This window comes from Balaenoptera physalus, assembly GCF_965194825.1.
Source record: "Balaenoptera physalus genome assembly, chromosome: 6".
Lineage (NCBI taxonomy): Eukaryota > Metazoa > Chordata > Mammalia > Artiodactyla > Balaenopteridae > Balaenoptera > Balaenoptera physalus.
The window spans coordinates 62,087,357-62,113,703 of record NC_138885.1 but is presented as its reverse complement, the minus strand read 5'-3'; the positions used below and the strand labels follow the sequence as shown (position 1 = coordinate 62,113,703).

Here is a 26,347-nt window from a genome sequence, read left to right as displayed (position 1 = left end):
CCCTCCCTCCTGAGCAGGACAGGTGGTGTCCCCCACCCCCCCCATAGTGAGGTGGTGTGTGAATAATTGATTACTAATAGCAGATAAGGTGCCAGCATATTTCTTATTGCCTTGCCTAAACAATGAGTGGATTCAGTGTTATCACTTTAATAGTATAATGCTGTCACCCTCACACAATTGCGTTTCAGAGCTTTCATGAGGGGGAGAGAGAGGTTTAGTGTTACAGATATCTGTGCTGAGGCTGATGGGCCCTCAGCCCGGCTCTTCTATGCCCTGGCACCTCCAGTGGGCAGCTGTTACGGACGGACTGTTAATAAGTATTGTGATTATAAATTATGTAAATGTATTATTAAAAGATTTTGTACAAATCTGAGTATTCCCACAGAGATGTGCCACATGTGTGAGTTTGTCCTGCGTGACACATTAGAATCACTGGGTCAGACAGTTCTGTGTAGGACATGATTTTCGTTTGTAGCGTTGGCCTTGTACTTACTCGTCATAAAATACGTGAATGTGCGCTCAACTCTTTCCAAGCCACTCTCTCTTTCTACTGCTGTGGTTCTCTTCAGCAAAGAGGTGGAGGAGGGAAGCCGTGGAGGTGGCTGTACTTGGAGGTCTTCCGGTCACCCTGAATCGTGCCGTGGTGCCTGCTAGGAAGGCGGTGCCCTTGAGCAGTGCTTCTCCAGCTTCGCTGCGCATCGAATCAGCTGGGGCTCTTGCTATAGTACAGATTCTGGTCACTAGGTCTGGGGTGGGATCCAAGATTCTGTGTTTCTCAGAGGCTCCCAGGTGATGCTGATGCTTCTGGTCCGTGGACCCCACTTTGAGTAGCAAGGACCTAGACGAGAATGTTGACGATACCTCTCTCGTATTTTCCTAGAAGTGTGTTGTTCCATTTTTGGAACATTTATGTAAGCGTAGCCCCAAACAGAAACTATTGGCAAAAAAGTGAATTGGGCTCTTCTTGTAGTATGTTTTTTTTTTCCCCTTGAGACACTGGTTGCATTTATTTGTTTTGATTTGTGCCCCTGGTATTAAAAGCCATGCTTAATAGTGGAACTGTTTAGAACTCCAAAATTGCACCATGCGCCAGATCGTTTTCTTGCTGATTTTTACCAAGCCCATTTGGGGATTGCATCGACTTTGGCCTCTGATGCAATGGTTAACTCTTAACAGTCAGGAAGTATGAATAAACATGGCTGGACTGGGGAAAGACAGGGGATTGTAAGAATTAAAAAGCCTTTGGGTACAAACACCAGAGGGCTTGACCGTCAGGGGATGAAGCAATACGGACGTTTAACAATCTCACGTAACATTAGTCTGCGGTATACTGTTCCAGGGTTGGTGCAGGAGCCCAGGGGTATCACAGAGGTCTTGGGCTCTTTACTACTCTCTGTTCTGCACCTCAGTAATGTCAGGCAGCCCATGTCCCCACGGGCTCCTTTGCTCCCAGCATCGCATCCTCATGTGACAGTGTCCCTAACAGGCAGGGGGAGCGGGTAGGAAACCACCCTGGTAGGGTGGTTCTTGTGTTAGACAGAAAATCTTCCCCCAAGTGTCTGTACCATATTCCTCTTGGAGCCCATGGGTTAGGACTAGGGCAGACCCTCAGACCATTCACCAGACCAGGAACCAGACACCATGATTGACTTAGATCTGTACAGTTAATCCCCCTGGGGCCCGGCACACCAAATCAGGATGCTGGTAGAGATCGGGCTATGGATGTTGGGTAGCAAATCACCAGTGTGTGCTGCCAGGGACTTAATATTATTAGGAAACTACTATATGCATTCTGTGCCCCTCATTTTATAGCTTGTGAAACTTGCTCAAAGGAGTGAAGTGGGTGAGCAGGGAGTGTAAATGGCATCACACGCAGGCCTGTTTGATTCCAAAGTACCTTCTCGGGGTGGAAATGTGGTTCCTTGCTACTCACTGTGTCCTTCCTCGGTGCCTCTCCTCTCCCCTGTAGTTTCAGGGATCATTGATGGGGACTTACCGGCAACAGTCAGGACCCCATGGTGTGCCTCTGAACGGGGGCCACGTATCCCACACCAAGCGTGTCGCTATTTGGCCTCTTACTAGTTATGCCCACACCACTGTTAGAATAGAGAGAAAACTTCGCCTCTGAGTAAAGTGGCATTACTTCAAGCAGGAAACCAGCCTGGTGAATGTTGGCGGCCACTGTGTAGGTCTCGCCACATCCTGCCTTGGCCCGCTGGGCTCTGGGCTCTGCTTCTTGCTCTGGGTTTGCTGAGTTCGGCAGGTACCTGGAGGTGCCGCGTCCGCCTGGAGGGCTTGAGGCGTCCCCTCTGCCACCTCTGAGTCAGTGCTGCCCTGCGCTCTCTCCTGCCTGCTTTCAGGGGCTCCCAGCAGGCTCGAGGCAGTGCTCCCCTTGCCTCCCCACCTTCCCGCTCCTGCAGACTTGCTTCTTACTGCCTGGAGGTCTGATGACGCCCTGAAGATGGCAAGCCTCCAGGAGAGTGAAAAGTTGTTCCGATTTAATTTACAAACAGAAATAAAACAAGCAGTAAAACTGGTAGAAAAGGCTGGGTTTAACTATACATTAAAGAAAAGTAAAATTGAGAAACAAGTGATTTGGTCAGTTAAAAAAGCGAAAAGCACTGTGCTCAAGGATGTGATAACGGGGTAAACATTGTAATCAGAAGGAAACAATACCGGGAGACTGTTGGCTTCTACATACAGGATGAATTACGGCCGGGGATTCTGCCTTGTTATTCTTCAGATGCCATGTGGGGAGAGAGTTTGACCAGAGAGGGCTGTGATCAGAACTGTGCTTTAGGAAGAGTAATCTGCATGGAATAAGTCTGGATTGCAGTTGGGGGAGGCATGCCTCTGATTCTGCAATTGCTAAAGCCTTCACTTACCCTGGTCTGTGTCTTTCCTCTCTCACCAAGAAAATCCGGGGGCGGAAAGGACACCTTGGAATTACCAGCAAACAGAAGATGATACCTTAACTTAATTCTTCTATTCGTGTTGTTGAGGTCATGTAATAGTCACTCTATTTAAATTAATGTCATATTTTCCCATGTTAGCTCTCACGAGAAGGCTGGCATTGTGTTTAAATCAAAGCTCTGCAAAATCAAAGCGACACCCATGCCGGTTGGACACTATTGTGCCTACGGGGGCGCTGCACCACTGACACACGTTTTACTATAAAAACAACATGAAAAGAACGAAATACGTCATTTAAAGCAAAACAGCTGTTCATGCAGTTCCTAACAGAATTAAGAAAATATTTGCTTCTGTTTTATACCCATTATCATAGTTTGCATAATTTAAATCATAATGTGCTTCTTTATATGCTTCTTCATTCACCAACATTGCATGTATAACATTTTAAGGAAACCTGTGAGACTCACGAAGGCCGGATGCTGGCAGCCCTGAAAATGTTCCTGGGTGTTGAGAAGTACATTTCAGTTTCGCCAGTAAAGTCTTGACTCTCTCATGAGAAAAAAACAACAACTGGGAATCAAACCAAATTATGCAGGGATTGTTTTTGATGATATAAATATGACATTTAGGATTAACCAGAGAACCTCAAGCCAGTTTTTCTATGCTGGATAATCACAACTTGATCTCTACTCAGGGAAGAACGTAGGAGTTGTGGAATATTAACCCCATTATTCCTTTTTGTGTTTCCTTTCCGGTACCTAAGAATACACCGAATTTTCCCAAAAAGGAGCCTGGGGCCATGTGGCTAAAACGCCTCTGTGAAGGACTGTGGATTTCATTCAGACCTTCAGTAACTTGCTATATGGTCCTTGGCAAGTTATTTCATCTTGTTTATTCCTTCCTCTTTTTTAATTCCAGTACTCACTAAATTATCACATTTCATTAAGGATTTGTCTCATCCTTTCTTTTTTCAGAGTCTCTGTTCAAATATAGGCCCTGTTGATTTTACTCCTGGGCTATGGCTGTGGTCTTCCTGTTTCTCGTCTTTCTCTTTCCCTGAACATCCCTGCCTGATTTCTTTCCCCTAATTCTCCTCTTGACTAGAGAGAAAGCAACAGTAGTCCAGGGTAGTAACTGGATCAAGTACAGCTTCCTTTACCTGCAACTCAGACTCTGTAGTTGGGCTCCTTGACAGGCTCAGTGCTTCTTCCCTTTTCCAGACCATGGCCTCTGGGGAAGAGAGGCTGCTTCTGGCAGGGAACTACCAGGGGCCCCTGTAGCCACTGTGACTCCCGCTGCCCCAGACCTGCAACCAGCCACTCGGAGGTTTAAAGGGTCAGTATCTGTTGCAACCCATTTTGAATATGATTTAGGAAGCTCTGAGCTCTCAAGTGTTGATTCCATTACTCTCTAGCCAAGTATGGAATGGACCTAAGCCATTTTTTTTTTTCCATGCACGACTCAGGTTCCCTTTCACAGATATTAGTAGATTTTATAGATGTTTGAGGTTGGTTCAGGTTGGCTAACTCACCTACAACGTCACTCCCAGGTTTTAAGGAAATCAAGTTTCAGACCAAATTTTGCCCTTCGTTAGCAAGCAAGAACCCTAAAGGGTTCTCACAATTTATTCCGTAAGCTCAAGGAGATTCCTGCTCTCTGTCCTTCTAGGTGAATGAAAAATTCACTCGAAGCCGACATGCCAACATTCCAGATGCAGTTTTCTTGTACACTTGTGCCTGGCATCTAGAATCTAACTAGGCAGAAAACTGGTTAGGGGTTTAGCTTACTCTTGGGCCTGGCTGGATTCTTTCTTCCTATTCATGCCAGATGGGGAGTATATCTAAAATATTTTAGCCACTCTCTGTGTGCTCACTACTTTGACTTTTACCAGTGAAAACCTGTTTCTAACATGCATCATGCCTATCAGCAGGTGACTCTTTTCCCCAACAATAGTCCCTTTTGGGCATTCACCTGGCTCATACTTATCTATACTTAGATATGGATAACAGAAATACTTCTAGCAGCTGCCTCTGGCATCCTGAATCAAATGCTGCCAGACCCTTCTAGCACTGGGCATTCTGGCTCAGAACACCAGTCGACCACCTGGGTTGCAGTACCACAAATATAATATCACATGGTGTATATTGAAGTATTATAGGTAAATTTTACACATCATAACAACACAGTTGGCAGACTAGTTTTGCAGGTTAAATCAGGCAGGCGGAATTGTACTTTATCGTACTTTTCCACTTTTTTCTTTTTTTTTTTTTTAATGAATTTGTTGCCAACGACAGCAAAAACAAGAGGTTTTACATCAAGATCTCAATGTTTGGCTTTCTCTGGGAAAATTGGGGCATCTGCAAAACCAGGGCCATTTTCCTCTATGACAGTTTTCTTTTCCAGCTGAGTAGCAGAAGCTTGCTTTAGACCTGGGCATGGGCTCCTGGGAAGGCCCCTGCACTTCCTAATGTCCCCCTATGCTGAGACAGATATCCAGTGCCCTTCATCATTGAGATGGTGCTATTGGTTTGCAGGACCCCCTTGCCTCCTTCATACTCCTGCCTGGGCCCCTGTAGGTATTTGAGTTTTTGAGCCATGCAGCTGTCAGACAGTTTTTCTTCTTGGCTCAACACTTGTGCTTTGCTCATGCTGCTTCTTTGTCTGGAATGTCACTTCCTTTTGGGCTCGTCTGTCCAACACTCAACCTCATCTTCAAGGCCAGGTCCAAGGCCCACTTGGAGATGGAGTCTTTCATGGCTATTACAGTCCTAGCTCTTCCACTTCTACACGGACAGCAGAGCATAGCGTTTGATACTACACGTTCTGTTTCATGCCTTCTCCCTCCTTGATGGTAATATCCTTGAGGTCAGGAAGCATGTCCTTCTCGTATTTTATATCTACCACTGTAAAAACGTTCATGCTGATCCCCTCAGCCCAGTTATAAGGCAGAGAACAATAGCTTATTGATCTACCTAACAATTATTATAAAGCATATTTATCCATGGTAAAAAGAAGTAGGGGAGTGTTATAAATGTGAAAATAATGTAAAAACAGGCATAACCAAGAAGCCAGAAAACAGAGCTCCAGAAAGGTTAAGTGCCTTGCTGGAGTCACACAGTTGGGGAATAGCTTAGTCTTCAGCCTAACCACTGAGCATCCTGCCTTGGTCCCTTAGGGCTGTGCTATTTCCTGGCAGATCTGCTACTTGCTAAATCAGGTAGCTGCACCCCAAACCCCTGCAGATCCTCCACAGGGCTTAGCGTTCACATATCAAAACAAGACAATTCCCAAAGTCACTTAAATCGTACGCCGCAAATGAGGGAAAGGTGATGAAGGTACATCAAACTTAACCATACCCTAACGCAGAGGCAGCTGTGAAAAAGCCCCAAGGCACCAAGAGTCAGGATGCCAAAGATGCTTCTGTCCTTAATAAGGACCAGCAGAGTGTCCTCTGCTGATGGTCCTCCCCTTAGTGGAGGGAACAGTGCCCTGGGATGATGGCAAAGGCAAAGGCATCATCCAGGTACAAAGGCAACACTGCTGAGGGCAAGGATGGTGGTGGGTTCAGGCAATTAAAAGTAAGTAGGAGGGCCGGGGCTCAAGGCTGGAATTTGGGAGTAGTGATAGATGAGGCGGGAGAGGAAAGGGGAGTCAGATTTGCATGTTGTGCCGAGGGATTCTGACTTTATCCTGGGGGAGCAGGGAGCCTTTAAAGACTTTTAAGGAGCCGGCAGGCCTGTGACATAGCAGTGCCTGGCTGCCGCAGGCTGGTCTGGGGAAAGAAGGGAGGTGGGGACCTCGGAGGCTGCCCCAGGACTCTTGCTCTTAAATCAAGGCAGTGACAATGGGGAAGGAGAGAACTGGATGGATTCAAAAGATGTGAGAGCCTTTTCGTTACCAGGATGACCGCACTCTTTCTGGTTTGAGATGCAGTTATTCCTGGAGGCTGGCTAACTTGATGTGTAGCCTTTGATTCCATGTTGCCAGAGAAATGTTCATGGTTTCTGACCCACACGTATCTGGCTCCACTCCCCTGGGCTGTCTGGAGGTCCCCCTCAGCAATCAAGGGCGCTTTTCCCTGTTTTCTGCTCTGCCGCCTCCACCTCTCTGTCACATGTAAGCTGTCTCCACAGAATATACCCGTCTTCCTGTTGACAAAAGCACCCTACAAAGTTCAGTCCAAAAGTTCTCTTTCGCAGCACATATAAATCTTTTTCTATATACACTGGCCACACGTATGAGCAAATTGTACATTTATTCTGTAGTCATAGGGTGAGTAGATGTTAGGATTGGTGTTTCTGCTTCCGGAATTTTTCTTCTGAACTTTAAAGACATTTAACCATCTGTTTATGACTTAAAAGTGAGTGTTCTAAGTGGAGGCTCTGAATACAAATGTGAATCAGGAAAATACATTGAAGAGGTATTGTCAATAATGAATTGCAACTATGCATCTCTCTCAGCTGTTTTTGCAGCTTTAAAAGGTCTAATGTAATCAGATGTTTTTTTTTTTTAATTTTTATTATTTATTTATTTATTTTTGGCTGCCTTGGGTCTTTGTTGCTGCGTGCGGGCTTTCTCTAGTTGCGGCGAGCAGGGCCTACTCTTCGTTGCGGTGCGCGGGCTTCTCATTGCGGTGGCTTCTCTGGTTGCGGAGCACGGGCTCTAGACACGCGGGCTTCAGTGGTTGTGGCATGTGGGCTTCAGTGGTTGTGGCACATGGGCTTCAGTGGTTGTGGCACGTGGGCTTCAGTATTTGTGGCTTGCGGGCTTAGTTGCTCCGCGGCATGTGGGATCTTCCCGGACCAGGGCTCGAACCCGTGTTCTCCTGCATTGGCAGGCGGATTCCCAACCACTGCGCCATCAGGGAAGTCCCATCCAATGGTATTTTTAAGGAATTAAAAAAAATTAATGTTAACAATGGATTTTTATCTAGATTATATCTTTTAGGAAGATATATGTATATTTGGGGTGTAGAACTGCTTCAACTGCATGGAAAAGAATTTATTTTTCCTTAAAGCAACTTTTACCCATATCCTTAATTACTTACAGATGATATGTATTTATTTAATATTATCATGTTACAAAATTATTTTAATAAAAACAATGTTGGATTCACTGTTAAACTTCTTTTCCGAAATACAAATGAGGTTGAAATTTATATTTTCGAAAGCCTTATCATGTTGTGTCTTCCTCTAGCCAAATATAGTAGATACTTACAAATGATTAAGTTCACCTAGCTCTTCTGTAAGAGAATGAATTTTATCTCCTCCTACCTGCAGGACACTGGTTCAGCGGTTTCAGAGGTTTCTTTTCAGAAAGCTTGATTTTTCTGACTGTAATATAAGAGTTCAAATAGAGTTCAGCACATACGTGCAAATTAAATTATATAGCATTTTCAGAACATACTTTTGCTCACTATTAACACGAGAGTAGCAGTTGGAATAAAGACTCCCTTTGTCAATTTTTATTCCTTTTACTTGAAGTTGTAATCCTATTGGGATTTGAGTAAACTTAAATGTAAATAAAATGGAGCAGTCAACAGATTTCAACTCAGGGAACTGGTTCCAGTGTTATTGCATAACTTAATAATGTAGATCTAACGCAAATGCTAATATTTGACCTTGGTTTGTACTTGACGTTGTTCTTTGGTAATTGCCATCATCCTGGCAATCACCAAAGGGGGCCAGCAAAGGAGAGTCATGTGAGAGCAGTTTGAAGGGGTCCACCCTGCATAATCTGCTGCAGTGTTTTGAGGTGTTGACATCCCTTTTTTATAACTATTTACCAGCTTTCTATTGAGGTGTCCTTGAGTTGGCTCTTACTGGTAGGTCTGTACTAGCCCTAAGTAGTTGGTAGTTTAACTTACTAACTAATTTTAACCATTAGTAAAACTCTAAGCACAAATGCATGCATTAATAATCACTGGGTATTCCCTCTCTACTTTCACATATACAAACATAATTTTTGCATAAATGCATGCACGTATACAGTATGCTTAATTAATTCATGTCCTCACAAGAAGAACTTCTAATATATAATGGATGTCAAGAAGAGTATTATTTCATTCTACAAACCTTTCCATCTATAGCTATGAAAATTATCCAGAAAGCAAACGTTGAAAAAAAACCAGTCTTTACTGACTGGGCTTATCCTTTGTGTTGATTGCTACATGTGGACAAAACTGGGCATGTTGGCTTTATGTACCTGGGTTTGTGGATTTGCCATTATGATTTTGGCTAAAGTGTTACAGAGCACTGTTCAAGGAAGGGCATGGGAATGTGGAAGTTGTATGTTATTCATCCTTTATTTCAAGGAAGAAATCCACTCCCCAAACATTGATGATGTGGAATTAAAGAGGCTAGAAAATAATCATAATAAAAGAAAACATAAAAGGAAACACATACTACTTTTACTGCCTTTGGTGCTATTCTTATAAATAATTTTCTAAAATGAATCTTAGCTAAAAGCTAAGATCCTTTAATTTAGGGCTTTGGGAAGGTATGTATATTTTTATTGTAATCTTTGATGACTTGTGATACCTTTCTGGTAGAAAACATCAAATGATATGCTGAGCTTTTGGACTGGTGAACTTGCTGACCCATAACCTGTGATGAGGGCATTCTCTGAAGTGTAGGGCAGGGGTCCCCAACCCGTGGGCCGCGGACCGCTACCTGCCCGCAGACCGCTACCTGCCCACGGCCTGTTACGAACCTGGCCGCACAGCAGGAGGTGAGGGGCGGGTGGGCGAGTGAGCGAAGCTTCATCTGCCGCTCCCCATCGCTCCGGCTCGCATTACCGCCTGAACCATCGGCCGTCCCTGCCCCCGGGGAGAAATTGTCTTCCACGAAACCGGTCCCTGGTGCCAAAAAGGTTGGGGAACCTGGTGTAGGGGACGGCGGGTGGCAGGACTGCCCTGCTGGATGGCTGAGAGAGCTCCACAGTGTTTGGAGCAAGTCATCACCATCGTGAGGCCCACCAGGAAAAAAGAGATGTTCATAAAGTCAGAATTTGTAAGCCATAATGTCTTACCTAATAAATAATGTCTTACCTAAAAAATAACCTAATTTTTTTTTTTTTTCCTTTCAGATTTTGGGGTAAGTGCTTTCTTAGCAACAGGGGGTGATGTTACCCGGAATAAAGTAAGAAAAACATTTGTTGGCACCCCGTGTTGGATGGCCCCTGAAGTCATGGAACAGGTGAGATAAATAAATAAAATAAAAGGGATGTTTTGATTGACATAGTATAGTTGTACAATACATATCATTAGTACACTAACATTTTGTTCAAATCATTTTACTAGAATGCATCATGCAAGATTTAATTCCCGATTGCTGGACCTTAGCAAAGTAATCTCAAGGTTGTGCACACACAGCCGTGGACTTCTGACATAATATGGACCTCGTCATGTATAACATGCCGGCTGTATAATTGTGTTTTTTTTCCTGCTTCCTTTCTTAGGTGAGAGGCTATGACTTCAAGGCTGACATGTGGAGTTTTGGAATAACTGCCATTGAACTAGCCACAGGAGCAGCGCCTTATCACAAATATCCTCCTATGAAAGTAATTGCTATTGGAAATATTTTGTCGGGTTTGAAATATGATTTAACAGAATCCATTCTCTAATTCTCTTAAACATAGTCATTTTTCTCTTAGACCCGAGGGGAATTAATGGAGGGATGCAGCCAAGTTAAATGTTATCTGATGCTCTCAGTGGACAGAATGGGGCAAAAGTAGCACAGTTCCCAGCTTTGAAGCTTGCTTTATGTTCTTAGCACAGAAGAATGTGATCAGATGGGTCGATGGAGGTTGATAGATGAGACAAATGCTGGTCATTACTCTCTCTAGCACAGAATACCCCCAGCTCCCCAAGAAAAATCTAAAAATAGATTATAGTGATATCATCTTTACAGATGGATTTCCCAAATGTTCAGGCCGTTTTTTCCCCATGGTCTGTAACATTTCACTCCTGTTCTCATAGTGTCATGTTGGTGACTCATCTGAAATAAGGGAGCCCAGTGTTTTTAGGAACTAAGATACATTTGGATACTATTTTTAGATTTTTGTTATTTTTTTTGGAAGTTACTCTTTATTGTTATTATTTTTTAAAATATTTATTTATTTATTTGGCTGCTTGGGATCTTAGTTGCGGCCCGCATGATCTTTCGTTGTGGCCCACGGGCTCTTCACTTCGTTGTGGTGTGTGCGCAGGCTTCTCTCTAGTTGCAGCACACGGGCTCTCTAGTTGTGGCGCACAGGCTTAGTTGCCCCTCAGGATGTGGGATCTTAGTTCCCTGACCATGGATGGAACCGGCATCCCCTGCATTGCAAGACGGATTCTTAACCAGTGGACCACCAGGGAAGTCCCTATTTTTGTTATTCTTTTAACTAGCCTACATCATTATTTCTGTTAGTTTTGAGGTGGTGGTCTCAGGGCTAATTTACCCAACTGGATTTTGTTTTGTGGCTGAAATAGTGGAATGGAAATTATGAAGGTATTTTACAGAGAATATGGTCCATGTTTGTTTCAACTTTTTCCTAGGATTTTATTGGAAAAGCTTTAGGAGGATTAAAAAAAAAAAAAAAAGACCTGAGGATAAAAAAAGTTAAATAATTTTCCTGATTAAAAAGTTAATACGTTCTTTTTTTTTTTTTTTTTTTAAAAAGAGCTAAGGGTCTGGCTTTTTATTTATTTATTTATTTATGGCTGTGCTGGGTCTTCGCTTCCGTGCGAGGGCTTTCTCTAGTTGAGGCAAGCGGGGGCCGCTCTTCATCGCGGTGCGCGGGCCTCTCACCGTCGCGGCCTCTCTTGTTGCGGAGCACAGGCTCCAGACGCGCAGGCTCAGTAGTTGTGGCTCACGGGCCCAGCTGCTCCGCGGCACGTGGGATCTTCCCAGACCAGGGCTCGAACCCGTGTCCCCTGCATTGGCAGGCAGATTCTCAACCACTGCGCCACTAGGGAAGCCCAATACGTTCTTACTGTAGAAAATTTGGAAGTCCAAATAAGAATAAAGCTGAAAACAATCATCCATCATCTCATCAACCACAGGCAAATCCCTATTAAAGTTTTAGTGTAGTTCGTTACATGGCTTTTCTCTATATATTTATATACATATTTTTAAAATAGCTAAGATTTGGGAGTTGTGTGTACACACCTGATTTTGTCAGCACAAAATGTTAAATTGAGGTGTAAACAATTGAAGTGACCTTTTGGGGAAAAAACACTGAAACAGCTCTGAGGACGTTTCTTTCATCTGGTTTTTCTCTATCATTTTTTCTTATTTCTTCTTTGTTTTCTTTCCCTACTTGTTCGTGTTTTCCACTTGAATCCAGTCACATTGCTAATTCTAGCCTAAAGTCCTGCAGGACTTTTCTTAAAATCTCACAGATCTCCCACTTTTCTTCGGTTTGCCATTATCCTCCACAAACAATAAACTGTCACTTTAATCCTTCATCTATTCACGCATCTGGAGGTGTTTGAACAGTGTCTTGGCATGTATAGCATTTGCATAAATGAAGGCTGATTTATGCATTAATGAGGTTTTTCTTCATTTTATAGGTCAATAGTTTGCTACAAATTCTACACTTTTTAAAAAAACAACAAATAATTTTGACGTTAGTGTGAAAGAGTGGAATTTTTTACCTTTTCGATGTGAAAGCTGTGTTTTGATTTTCTTTTGTCCCTTTCCAAAAGCAGCATGGCCTTTTGTTCTGGTTATGGTTTTTAGTAACTCACTTGTGTCCTAGCTATCTTTCAGTGTCTTACTGTCTCAGTTTTGCCAAGCCTTTAAGCAATTTTCTGTATGTTTTTTCATTTAAAAAAAATAAAGGGAGGCCATGTGTTACCTCTTGGGATGTTGTGGATTTATTTTTAGGGCTGGTAATGTACTACAGAAGCCTTGAGTACAGGCGGTCCCTTACTTAGGAATAACCTGTATACGTGAACGTTCCCTGCTGCTCTGGGCCTCTCTTTCTCTACCCTCCACTGCCCCCTTTCCCAGCCAGAGCACAGCCTGCACTAAGCCGGTGCTGGAACTAAGTGCTCCTGCAGGCCTTGTGAGAGTCTAGTTCCCAGGAAGCCCTTGTCCTGGCCCCTTTGGGAGAGCACGCTTAACACATAGAGCAGATTTTGTTCAGTTCTGTCAATGGAATAACAAAAAGGTTAAAGGGCACGTGAACAGATTTGCAAAGGGAACTGAATACTTTGAACGCACACTTTCTAGAAAATGAAAATCACGGGGAAGCAACGTTTGTACCCAGTCAAGGAGGGTCTTGGAGGCTTTGCTGAAAAATGAAAAACTCAGTTGTAGCAACTGCTGCCCTGAGATCCTGTCTTCCTGTTTGTTTCTGCTGCAGGTGTTGATGTTGACTTTGCAAAATGATCCACCCACTTTAGAGACAGGAGTAGAGGATAAGGAGATGATGAAAAAGTACGGCAAGTCCTTTAGAAAATTACTTTCACTGTGTCTTCAGAAAGATCCCTCCAAAAGGTATGTCAAACTGAGGGGATGAGTGAGTGACCGTGACTGGGTGGTGTCATGACAAAGCTTGGTTTGTGGATGGGGAAGGGCTGTGTGAGGAGTCCTGAAGTTTAGTTCTATCTAGTTCAAGGGAAATCCAGCTCTGGTCCCCAGATTTCCAGCCTGTTAGTGGAAGCTTGGGTCCAAAAGGGAGAGAAGTGAGTGAGGACGAGGGAGAGGCAGAGGAAAGTTGTCCGTGTTAATAAGATTGGTTGTGCTTGTTAGGTATGGGCTCTGTCATCAAAGGAAATGAAGTAAAACAGAAATCAAAAGCAATTGGCAGCGGTGAATTCAGAAGCCGAGCTAATATTCCGCACTGTGTAGGTTGCGCTGACCTCTCAGGATTTGAATATCCTGCCAGCTCCAGTCTAAACCAGGCAGAGCTATTGAATTTTGCATGAGCTTCCTTTGAGTTGCAGAACAAGTTGTTTGTGCTGTTTAAAAGATTATCAGTAAAGAAGATTAACATTTTTACATGCAAAAGATTAATCGTATAAATAGAAGCAAATGGTTTTAAATTAACTTTAGTATTTCCTCTTTATTCTTGTATTATTGCCCTACACTGTGGTATGTCTGTTTTCTGAGTTTTGTTTCTTCTTCTTCATTTCTGTGAGTTTGAAATATCCTGGGTAGTGATAGTAGAGCCCAGTGTCCTTTGTCACTTGAAGGAGAATGTTAATGACATGAACTGAGCATAAACCTTGGCTGGGTAGAGTCCCTTTGTAGCGCTTGGCTGGGTGCTGCATTGTCCTAAGGTACAGTGAACTTGGATTACACACCTGGAGAGGCTGCTGAGAAGTTACTGGCTACCCTCATCCACCCAGGACTCCAACTTGATACTTATGTTCTAAAACATAAAAACTGGCTTCTCTTTTGGAACTTTCTTTTTCAGGTAAGGACCCTGCTTTTCGAAGGATTCCTTTATTCTTAAGTTCTTTATGAAACTTAAGCCTTTTGCCTTCACACAGTGATCTACTGTTTGAGCAGGCTACCCTTCTCTAGAATAAACACAGTTTCCATTATTTTACCTGTTCTTTGTAGCAACTCTGTTCATTCCTTTACATTTTACTGAATTTGTCTTGAATCTTTTCTATATCAGTTACCTTTCTCATGGAGCCAGTTCTGAAGACTCTTTGCTGTTACGCATCTTGAAATTATTTATTGTAAAAGGGGTGCAACACTTGCTTGCCTTCCCCTTGTATTTGGTGTCATCTCCAAACGTAAGTTTTTAGCATCACCAAGGAGACAGAATTTGATCCTCTAAAGCCCAGTGAGAGAAGAACTCGTTTTCCCCATTAGAAGGACTGGGTTGTGACTGATGGTCTTTGTGATTCTCAAAATAGTTGAGATTCCACCTAGTGGTGGTGATGTGTAATGCCGCACAATTCCAGCTTTTTCAAAAAAAGATTCTGTAGGGTAGAACTGTTAGTGTACTAACTGATAAATATATTTCTTTAGGAGACTTATAATTTGGTCAAAATAGATTAGACCGTCATACATTATATTTAACAAGCCATCCTTCTCAATAATCTTGAAAGTCTTTCCAGGTTTTATTTATTATATGAGCTCAAATATCAGGTTCCCACCACCCCACCAAACAACAACAACAATAATAACAACAAAAGTTTTAGAAGAGAGCCATACAGAATTTATTCGAATTCTTACAACATCTTTCCCTCAGAGTATTCTCTTGGTAACATTATTGATTTACAAAGTATTAATAGGTTAAGAACTTCTGTTAGATATTTTCTGTATAATGTAATCTGTTCTCACTATTGCGCAATTGTCCTCTATAACAAACAGAGAGTGTCACTGGTGCACAAACTTCCCAGGTGATTTTTTCTTGTAATGAAAAGACACGACGTGGGAAGTTTGGGGAAAAAAGATTCAGGAAATGTGAGAATGGAAAAAAGCAATATTATAATTGTTGAATTATTTATTATACAGGATGCAATTAAAAATATGTATTCATGACTGAATTAATAAGTAAACATTTAATTGCTGTGCAGATCTGAAAGAAACCTGCGGGTATTTTTTATCTTCTCTGCCTTTGTTTATATTGTCCAAAGATTTTTTTCCTCTTCTCCTGTCCCCCTTCCACCTGTCTTTCAATACTTAGTTCAAAGGCCCCAGGTTCTCAAAGTTAGATACATCTGGGTGTGATTCCTAGCCCTACATCATCTGCATGACTTAGTTTCCTTGTCTGTAAAATGGGTCTAATAACACCACGTCATAGGGTTGCTATGAGGATGGAGATGATGCCCTTAAAGCAGAGAACACAGTGCCGGAGCATTCCTAAGTAGTCAGGAAATTGGGATTGCCATTCATTATTTGCCTTTTCTTCCTGACCAAGTAGAGTTGTTGCAACCTCGAGTTTCCTGCAGTATGTTGATGATATGTCTCTTGTAACACTTATCACACTGTGTACATTTATTGACTTACATATTCAATTTCCTCATGAGTTTCTGAGTTTTTTAGAAGGAGAATCTGTGCCTCTCATCTTTCTATCTCTCTTTTTGTCCACAGTGACTGGTCTGTGTTACGTACTCAGTGGTATTTCTTGAACACCCGCAAACAATTGGGAGCTTGCAATTTGGGGATGATTTGGACTCATTGAAAAGAGTTTCGGAACCAGACCAGATTGGAGTGGGTTGAGGAGTGAAGGCAAGAGTTTCGATCATTGTATTTATTTCTGTTGCCAGCATATAGATCCTCTGCTTGTAATGTAAAAGCAGTTGACTAGTACTGAAATCCTGGTCTTGCTGAGTACCTTTTTAGCAATGAATGAAAACATTTATCACAGGGGAACAGTGACCAGGACAGAATCATTCCTATGCTGGAGCCCTCAGGCTAGCTGAGAAGGAGCTGTGCTTTCTGTCAACCTTGAGAGCTCGTGGAACTTTCCTATTGCCTGAGAGCTGGGTGTCAGAGCTGTTTGCCTCATCCAAGTCTGTGCCCTGCATTTGCATAGGTAAAGATTTGCTTATATTTGCACAGCAGAACATTTTGCTATTCTTAAAAAAAATGAGCCTTAATCTTGAAGGTTATATACTTCATATGGATGGCAACTATAAAAGTAACTATCATTTTTTTTGAGCAACAAAGGGGTGGATGTTAAATCCATAGATTTGATCCACTGGAAAACATAGATAAATCCACTGGAAACAAATAAAATTTGAATATTTCTTCTGAGGGAAGGGGTGGGGTGAGAAGTACAGCTCTGCCAGAGGTCAATGTATTGTTCTAAAAATTTGCATTTTAATTTCTATTTAAACTGTATCATATTCATCCTGGATCCTTTGAAAATTATTTTAAGTCTCAGTGGACTTTGGTTCATCCATATGTATTGGAATCCTTTAAGGGATTTTCTTCTGAGAATGTTGGTACTTGCAGACTTCCGCATTGTTTTTAAGGATTTAAAATTGAATCGTTATTCAAAGCCTGGGCCATCATTTGCTTGCTGGTATAGCATTTTAGCATTTCTTGTAAAATGGTGTTTGTGTTTACATTATATTGTATTTCTTGATAATTGTTAGTGGACATGTAAGACAGAATGGTGCTTGCAGAATTCTTTCTTCTGTAGTACTCTGCTAAGAGGCAGGCAGCACTGATGGTTCCACATTAACCCTACACTAGTAATTTCTATAGCATAAGACTAAAACAAACAGAACACGCAAAAACCCTAAAATCAGATGGGCAGCACACATCTTGGCTTTTCTCATACCTTCTAATCACTTTCTTCCCTTCCTCATTTTCCTCATTCTTTCCACTTCCACTTTTCCATACTTTTTATGGAGACAGTTTGGCACATGTAGGATTCAACTCCGAAAAGCACCTGCTATTTAATTCTCTGTATAGGGTAGAAATTACCTATTATTTAACATAAATATTAAGCCTGTTAAAAAAGGAGTGTGGCTTCTTAAACCACTTCTCCTTTCTCATGTCATTGTGTTTCTGTATCTGTTGATGAAGGCTGAGGGTGGAGTCCAGAGGAAAGAGTTTTCTCTGCAGCATGCTTTTCCCCTTTACAGTTTTGGTTACCATAGAAATGACCTTGCTGGGGAAGGGAAAGTATTCCCAGCCCTGTGTCTCCAGGTATGCCTGGCATTTCCCAGCCTTCTCTCTACATGGGTCCTACACTTGACCCTGGGATGAGGAGGGAGGAGGTGGGGTGCGGAGGAGAGGGGGGGCTGTCTGTGGCCCCCCCCCCCCAGTGCCTCCTGTGCACAGACACATCCCTCGCCTTTTCGTTTTTGTTAGCCTGAGTCTTATTTTCATTACATCATTCTCCTGCTCTCTACCATATTGAGTAGATGCTTAGAGTGCTGACTAACTCTGGCTCCAGAAGCTGTGGTTTGGGGCTCCAGTGTCTAGTGGCATCACTTTTACCCCATATTTGATTATAGCATGAAACTGAGCTATAGCAGTTTTGTGCTCTGTGTTAGGCTTTGGCGATATAAAAAATGAATACTGTGTGATCCCTTTCTTGGAAAGGCTTATAACCTCGTGGGGGTGGAGGCAGGGAGATACAGGAACAGATGATTGCAAAGTGTGGTGGATTGGTGTGTGAGCACCAAGGTGGGAGCAATGAATTCCGCTACTTGTAGGACCTGGGGGAAACACCTCTGAAGACGGATGGCATTTAAATGGGTTCTTGACTGACGAGCAAAGGTGTGCCAGTTGGTCACAAAACATTCTAAAGCAAGAAAAGCAGTGTGTGCTTTGTCATGAAAGAGCAAGAGATGGCTGAGACCATCACCGTAGCTGGAGGATAGAGTTCACATGGGGTGTGATGGGAAATGGGGCTGGAGGAGTCGGGGTCTCAGGCCACTGAAATTCATTAGGAGGGATAAGAAATTGTTTTCGTTTAGAAGCCAGCTAGGGAGCAGTGTGGGTGATGGGTTGGAATGAGGAAGAGAGAAGTGGCAGACAGACTCACCGGGAGGCTGTGTCGTAACGCTATTGACCAGAGGGGATGAGGGTTTCTACCAAAAGAGTGGCCTTGAGTTCCTTCACCATCTTGATTTTCTTAGGTTTCTTTTCTTTTCACTCTAAAAAGTTAAATCTAAGTTATTTTGTATGCCTCTTGGTTTTTAAAATTTTGTTTCGTATGGTAAGGTACCAAACATGGTCAGTCCCTTGTGTAATGGTTCCTCTTATATGTTTTCTCAGTAGTCCTCTCCTTTCCCCAAACACAATTCACGTGTTTGAATGTTCTGACCTTCCTCTTACAGTCTGACAGCACACTCTAACTCTTATCTGCCAGATTGCAAGTTGCTGAGGGTAGTATTTATGTCTGTTGTCATTAGAGTGTGCCTAGCACCTAACATGATGCCTGACAAACTGCAGATGCTCAGTATATATTTACTGAGAGAATGAAATGATGAGTTTGGAGTAGCTGGAAGCCAAAAACTTTGCCAATAATCACTAAGAGTAGTCTACGTTAAAGAGACAACCAAAGTTAAATCACTTCAGTTATCCTTTTTAGTTCTAGTGCCTGGTAAACAAGGTCCAACAACAAGGTCCAAGGTACAAATTCATGAATTTGAACCAGCTTACCAAGGGATACAGAACACAAAATTTAAAGCGTGGCCCACCTATTGTTTAGACCTTTGTTTACTCCAAGCGATTAGCAATTAGGGGCTCTTGGTTGCAGTGGCTATGGCGATTTGGGGTTCTTTGTTAGGTACCCCCTAACCAGTGTTCCACTTGAAATTGAGGAAAAGAGCAATAACAATTGAAAGAGAAAATTTCTTTGCACAGAAATAACAGTTTATGGCCCCTGCAGACTTACACAGTTTGTATACCGTTGCACTTAATGGCGTTTCCTAATTCTTTTATACGCTTGGGTTTTGTCCCTGGAAACATTTTAGTGGAGCTTCCTGGTTCAAAGCACTGGTTTCCAATCTCTTCAAGTGTGAGGACTTCCTTTAAACTTGGATCCCCTTAACACAATAGTCTTGGTCCCTTTGGCAGCCACTGCCCGAGAGGAGACCTAATGGTATTCTGTCATGCTTCCCTCCTCCCTCCCAGTTTTTTATTATGAAAAATTTAAAACATACAGAAAAGGTGCAAAAATTGTACAGTGTTTGCTTCTACACCAACACCGAGATTCAACAATTATTCACATTTCCCATATCTGCTGTCCCTATTTACCCACATTTTATTTGCTGAACAGTTTGAAAATAAGTAACAGACGTAATGCCTCAGCTTGCATTCCCTCCAAATGCAGACACGTTCCTACGTAACCACAGTGCTTTTCCACACTAAGTAAATGAACAGTAATTTCCTAAGATTGTCCTACACCTAGCACACTCACCTGTCTCTATTTCTAAATGTCTCTTGCAGCCTCTCCCCGTCCCGTTCAAATCAGGACTCAGGAGAGGGGCATGTGTTGCATTTGGTTGTATGTTCCTTTAAGTCTGTTTTAATCTAGAAGAGTCCCCTCACGTCTCCCCTTTTCTTCTATGACACCGACTTTTTGAAGAGATCAGACCAGTTGTCTTGCTGACTGTCCTATCCTCTAGGTTTATATGATTCTTCCTGCATGACTGCGGGAACTATTGATGAAAGAAGCTATTCTTTATGGAAGAGTGCCAGTTATTAAACGTAGAAGGAATGAGAGAAGTAGAAAATCAGTGTTCTGCCACCTCCAATGAAATAATTATTTAAGGCAAAGATGCTAAAATCATCAGGTGAAAGTTTCTCCGGAACAGGATATTCATATCGTGGCAATGTATTATCCAACAGAATACTTGCCAATTGCAGTGGCGAAAACTTAACCTTTACCATGGAGAGATCTTGGGCCTGGGGACCACACGGTTAAACTTAGCATCCCTCCCACTGAAATAACCTATCATTATGTGCCTCCCACATGCTGCAGTAAGATGTGTGTCATCTATGATGTGTTCTTCCCCCAAATGCTTGTGTCAACCTAGCCAAGCCATCAGAACCAACTTGCAGTTTATGGGAAATACAGGACAGAGAAACAAGTTAAATGACACCATGAGGAAACAATCAGACCAATCCCATAATGCTTTTAAATGAATTTGCATTCTGTTAATCACCATTCTATTAATTACCTTCCCCTGAAAAACAGTAGTCCATGGACACTTGAGCCCGGGTTACTCGGTGGCCAGACAGAGCTTGTACGCATGCTGCGTGGTCCCCTTGCAGAAACTGCTGCTCTTGGGGGATCATAGAACACTGTGGACACAGTTTCTTTGATAGGGTCATATCGCAGCTTGTACTGCTTCTTAATAAATACAGGGATTTAGCTCACAGACGTGTCAGTCTGCCACCTTTTAGAAACACTGAATTCACTTAGTGAAGTGTAAGGATGAAGGATGGAAGATTGATCATGCCCCAGATATTTAATTTACAGGAGTTTATGTAGAGGAGGAGTTTTGCAGTAGAGGTGTTTGGAAGGAACTGGAAAATTGGCACCATTTAATTTGGTGCCAGCTTATGATTAATTTAGTCTGTGGCTTTGCTATTCCTGAAACTGGTCTTCCAGAAAGACTCTAGGATTAAGTTGTTTCGTCAAGGCAGTGTCTTTATTGAGTGGTCATTGTTTCAACTCTAATTTATTATTGATCTTTCAGGCCCACAGCAGCAGAACTTTTAAAATGCAAATTCTTCCAGAAAGCCAAGGTAACATGCTTAAAAACCCAAGTAAATCTGCTATTTTGAAATCACTATGAATTTCAGTGTATTGTATTTGATGTTAAACTGTTGGGAATATTTGTTTTGCAGAACAGAGAGTACCTGATTGAGAAGCTGCTTACAAGAACACCAGACATAGCCCAAAGAGCCAAAAAGGTAAGTGCCATGAGCCCTCCTGCCCCAGTGGGAGCTGCTCCCCATCCAGGGAAATGGAGCCTATAGAAAAATAGGAAAAAGGTTTCCACATACTCAGGATATGTTATGTAGAGGTTATCTGATCAGTGATTACTCAGATAACTGAATTTTGCCTTTTTGTTATCTCAGTCTGCTGCTCTGTGTTTGGGTGTGAAGCTCAAATGACTTCATTTTTCCACTTATCGGCTTGTTTAAGGAAGATCAGAGGGGAGGGGCTTGTGTTGAGGCTTAAACACTGGAGAGGTAAAATATCTTTGAATATCTTTTGGGGCGGAGGGGGGTGGATTTTACTGAAGAGGAACAGTCGTTTTAAATCAGTTTGAAATGACAACACGAAAAACAAAACTTTTATTTTTAATGGTTATTTTGAATATCTGTGGGATATAGGTTCTTTCCTCATAAAAGACCCTTGGTTTTTTTGTAGTCTACGCTGTGTGAACTAAATTATGCTAATAATTACCTGAAGAACTTTCCATTCTAGTATTTAGATGTTTTTAAATGGTATGTATGTGTGAGTATATTTATTTATGTGTTTTTACCCAGAGTTTTATTTATTTGTTATTACAGATTTCATCATGGTATGAAACCTAACAAAATTTAACCTCTGGTTTGGTTTGGTTTAGTTTGATTTGAAAATTATATTAGATATTTATAATTTAAAATATTGACGTAGTCAACAGATTTAGAAAGAGGAAGCTTCTTTGTTTTTTTTTTTCCTTTTTACAATTAATAGTTATAGGGCAAGGTGGTATGAATCTGAGTTGTCTGCTCTGTAAATAAAATTGACAAAGAAATAAGCATGAGAGATTGCATCTCATCATGCCTAGGTGTGGGTAACTTGGGCTGTTAACTTCCAGACATTGCCCTTTCTAAAACATTGGGTATGAAATACATTTAGCTGATGCTTTAGAATTGCTTTAAACAGATTTTAAAATAGACTTCAAGAAATGACCCATTCTGTGTGGGTATCTGAGCCCCTCTCCTGGACCCACAGAATCCTTTGGAGTGGGCTGGTTTTCGGGCTGTGGGCCTGGGCCAGGGATGGGGGATTGCTGCGCTGACTGCGGAGACCTGAGCCAGGGTTGGTCTCTGGGACGGCTCAGAGGGAAAAGTGAACCTTTAGTGATGGTCCATCAGAGTGGCACATCCCAAGGGGCAGCACAGAGAAGCTGAAGCTTCAGTTTGAGGCAACAGAAAGTCAAAGTGCCCAACGGAGTGCGAGCGCTCCATCCAGAGGGCTGAAGGAGGTGCCTGGAGCACTTCTCTGGGGTGTCGGAGTCTAGCATGGGGCCTTTTGATCAGATAACTAAAACGCCAACCAAAGTTGAAGAAAGCTGTTAGAAAGCCATTGATTTGTACAGTATGTGTCCCCAAAGGACATTGTTTTTGGTTTCCCTCTGATCACATCCTGTCGCTGTTCCCCGGGAGGAACTTTCCCAGGCCTGCATCCTTCCTGGAGCTCCAGCCTCACACCTCCAGCCCCCTGTGCAGTGTTTCCAAACCGTGTGTCTTCCCTCCCAAACCTCATCTCCCTGTGCTCTCTGCTGCTTTCTGAGCCACCCGACCTCAGAGCTCTGGGATGATTTTTAGGCCTCCTTCTTTGTCTTCCCCATCTAAACCCACTCCAAGTCCTCTCCACGTTTCCCTCTGCAACGCTGCTTGGAACGTTTCCTCCTGTTTTTAATTGAATATTTGCAGTGGATTTCTAACTACTCTCCTCCCCCACCCCATTCCTCCTTAGACACTAGTGCAAGATTAACTTTCTAATCATGGCACTTAATTGCTCAAAAGTGGTTTCCAAAATTAAACAAAAACAAAAGGAAATAAATGGGGGGGAAAAAAAAAAGGTTCCTATCAAATAAAGTCCAAGCCCCTTAGCCTTGAATTCATGGCACCATTTCAACTTCCCGCCTTATGCAGTTGACCCTTGAACAACCTGCCAACCCTCTGCGCAGTCAAAAATCTGAGTACAGTTTATAGTCGGCCCTCTGTATGTGTGGTTCCTCTGTATCTGCGGATTCAATGAATTGTGGGTTGTGTTGTACTGTAGCATTTACTATCGAAAAAAATCCATGTATAAATGGACTTGTGCACTTCAAACCCGTGTTGTTCAAGGGTCAACTATATTCTAAACTCCAGCGAAAATTGAACCATCTATAGTTCTTACTACATAACCCATACTTTCCTTTGAGATTCCATCAATGAAGAATCTGCTCAGACTCTCACTTTGTTTTCTTTCCTTTTTTTTTTTAAATTTAGATTATTTAGTACATATTATTACGTATTAGTGTGTTGTGCGTTCCAAATTCCATTTTGCACGTATCTTAAACAATAAGCAACCAGAGTTTCGGGAGATATGATTTTCCAAGCATGTCTTCTGCCCTTTTACTTACTCCTCAGGGCTTGTTTTGTCATCCATCCCTTCAAATGGAAAATGGCCACACAGCTGAGAGTCACACGAAGGAGGAAAGGGAGAATATAAATTAGTTCTTTAAACGTCTTAATAGAGAAGACAGGGGCCCATAATAATGCTCTTCTGGCTCTCCAGCTTGGCTGTTTTCCTGTCATAATTCTCATTTGAAAGTGCACTTTGGTTATCAGCTGCACTCTACTCCTTGCCAGTAGGTTCCGTGGCAGGTATGCTGTCCTGGTCAGCATCAATCAGTGTGTGTCTTGTTCATAGTAAGTGCCCACAAAACGTCTGCTGACTGAATGAACACATGCGTCAGTGGACCAAGGAAAGACCATTTGAAACTCTTGTTTGTCACTCACTTGAGCCCCCCAAGTGCTTGGCATATACTTGTTCCTAGGCTTCCTGTTAATAATAGACAAACTGCCCTCCTTCCCCTGGGCTTATGATGTTGATAAGCAGCCATACTGTTCCTTGTTTGCAACTCCTCATTCAGGCTTACTGGCCACTAGGAAGTAAATATTATTTTAATTGCCGTGTGCGTTGAAAACCTTTGTGGCACTATGTCTTTGCTTGTCTTAGGTCCTTACAGTGTTTAAGTAAATTTAATTTAAAAGTTGATACAGGGGAGTCCTTAGTGTTATTTGTGTTATTCATCCTTGGACTTGCCTTTATCGGCATCTACTCAGCTGTCTCCCTTCCTGTTTGCTGTGGTGCCCACTAGTTGATGGTGCTCTAGTTTCTTGGTGGGGATTTGTTCCTTAGAGGATAACTGTTGATGTTGGTCCCTTGACTTTTGTCACCTCAGTTTGTTGTTTTTAAAACAGGAACAGACAGTTCATTGATATACCAGTGTTTATGTGACAGCTGGGCCTGTTGACCAAGCTCTGGATATTTAGGCAACCATGTTGATTCGAAATTTGTTGTCGTAAACCATAGTCTCTGCTTCTCCTCCTTTATGGTAATCAAAATTAAGAGCTATTTTTCAGTAACATGAACAACTCTCATATTTAAGAGAGAGAAGGACTGGTATTGTAGCTGCTCTCAGGAGGTCCTGTGGAGCCCATCGACGTGGTCTTTTGGTGCGACAGAGACAGAAGCTTATCATATTCATGTTTGCACAGAATGTGAAGCATTAGTTGAGAGCCGCATAATTCCATGTGGGTATGTGATCTTGTCTGCATCCACAATGACTCCTCTAAATCAGGAAAAAAATATTAAAAAATAGAAACAGACCAGTGTGGCTTCTCTGGTAATTTAGTGACATGAAATGATTTTTTTTTGGATGTGGTAATTGCAGAAATCAGGGATATTTGTGTTTTTTTAATTTTTTTTCTCCTGAAGGCAGTGTATTTGGTCCATTCTGGGTTATTTTGCTAAAAGGTAGTGTTGTTTAGGGATCATCTTAATTTTCTCTTGCCTTGATTTTTCTGTCTGTGAAATAGAAATTCTGTCTGACCCCAGGAATGTGATAAAGGATAATGGGAGATTTGATGTTTCTGGACCTGAGCACACTCTGTAAATTCTAAATGAGAACGTGCTAATAATGACCCATGAGAACAGGGTGAAGTTCAGCTGTATAACTTCTTTTCAACTTTTCGCTTATCCTTGTGCATGAGAAGAAAAGGCTTCATAGCCATTAGTCCTTCTCATGTGGCTTTTTAGCGGCCCGTCTCCAGCCATCTTTTGAGGTTTGAAAGCTTGACCGCGAGGTGTTCCACCATTTACACTACTGGAATCACTGGGTGGAGAAGGTGTAAGTCATTCTGTTAGAACCAAATGCAGATGCTTCAGGCTGTGTGCACTTTCTGTAGGAACATCTAAGTGTCAGAGTTGGCTGATGTCTCTGTTTTACGTTAGCAAAATGAACCTTGAGTAACCACACTCACACTCATGTCATATACTTTTCTGTGGCTAAAACCCATCGATGCAGGGCAGGGCAGGGGCAAAGGGATGTCTAAATGCCAACCGCTTAGCCAAACGTATATTGGCCAGAAAAAGGATGAGGTTGGGAAGTGTAATACACAGTGTATCTTTTTATTATCGTTGTCTGTGTTTTCATGGGAAGTGGAGTCACTGGAGGATTTTTGGTTTGAATTTTCTTAATTATGAAATTGAGCAGTTAGAAACGGTTAGTGATTATCAGAAGGAGGAAAGGGGTATTGTATCACTGCTACATTTGGGCGGAACCATTGTGAGTTGGAAAAACCAGGGTGGTATTTGTGGGTACCAGAATTTCTTATATCAGTCTCTAAGATTGCTTTCATATTAAGGACGCAAGGCTGTTGGTTCGTTTTGATCCTCCTGTGTGTGTGCTTAGGAATCAGTAGGTAGGAATATTACAATTCACATTTATTTAATACTTGACATGTATTGATAACGTCTACTGTTTTTACTTTGTGTTTTGAAATAATTTCAGACTTAAAAAATGTTACCAAAATAGTACAAACATTTCTGTGTATATTTTCTCTCACTCTTTGTTTTGGAATGTTTCAAAACTATAGACGTGATGCCCTTTATCTTTAAATATACTTCAGGGTGTATCTTTTAAAAACAAGGACATTCTTTAACATAACAGTATAATTGTCAAAATCAGGAGATTTACTAACAGTGACAGGATTAATTTTCAGATCTCATACCAATTTTG

The 26,347-nt window shown here is 42.1% G+C and overlaps 1 protein-coding gene across 4 annotated transcripts in view; it reads left to right on the top strand.

Annotated features, from left to right (window-relative positions):
• The window catches only part of STK39 (serine/threonine kinase 39), a 304,504-nt gene that overhangs the window by 102,989 nt on the left and 175,168 nt on the right, over nt 1-26,347 (top strand). For all 4 annotated transcript variants that reach the window (XM_082465063.1, XM_082465065.1, XM_082465066.1 and 1 more), the window contains exons 6-10: nt 10,000-10,109; nt 10,372-10,473; nt 13,267-13,400; nt 21,035-21,083; nt 21,186-21,251. In XM_082465063.1, coding sequence (XP_082321189.1) covers nt 10,000-10,109; nt 10,372-10,473; nt 13,267-13,400; nt 21,035-21,083; nt 21,186-21,251 — 461 coding nt within the window. The remainder of the gene's footprint in view (nt 1-9,999; nt 10,110-10,371; nt 10,474-13,266; nt 13,401-21,034; nt 21,084-21,185; nt 21,252-26,347) is intronic.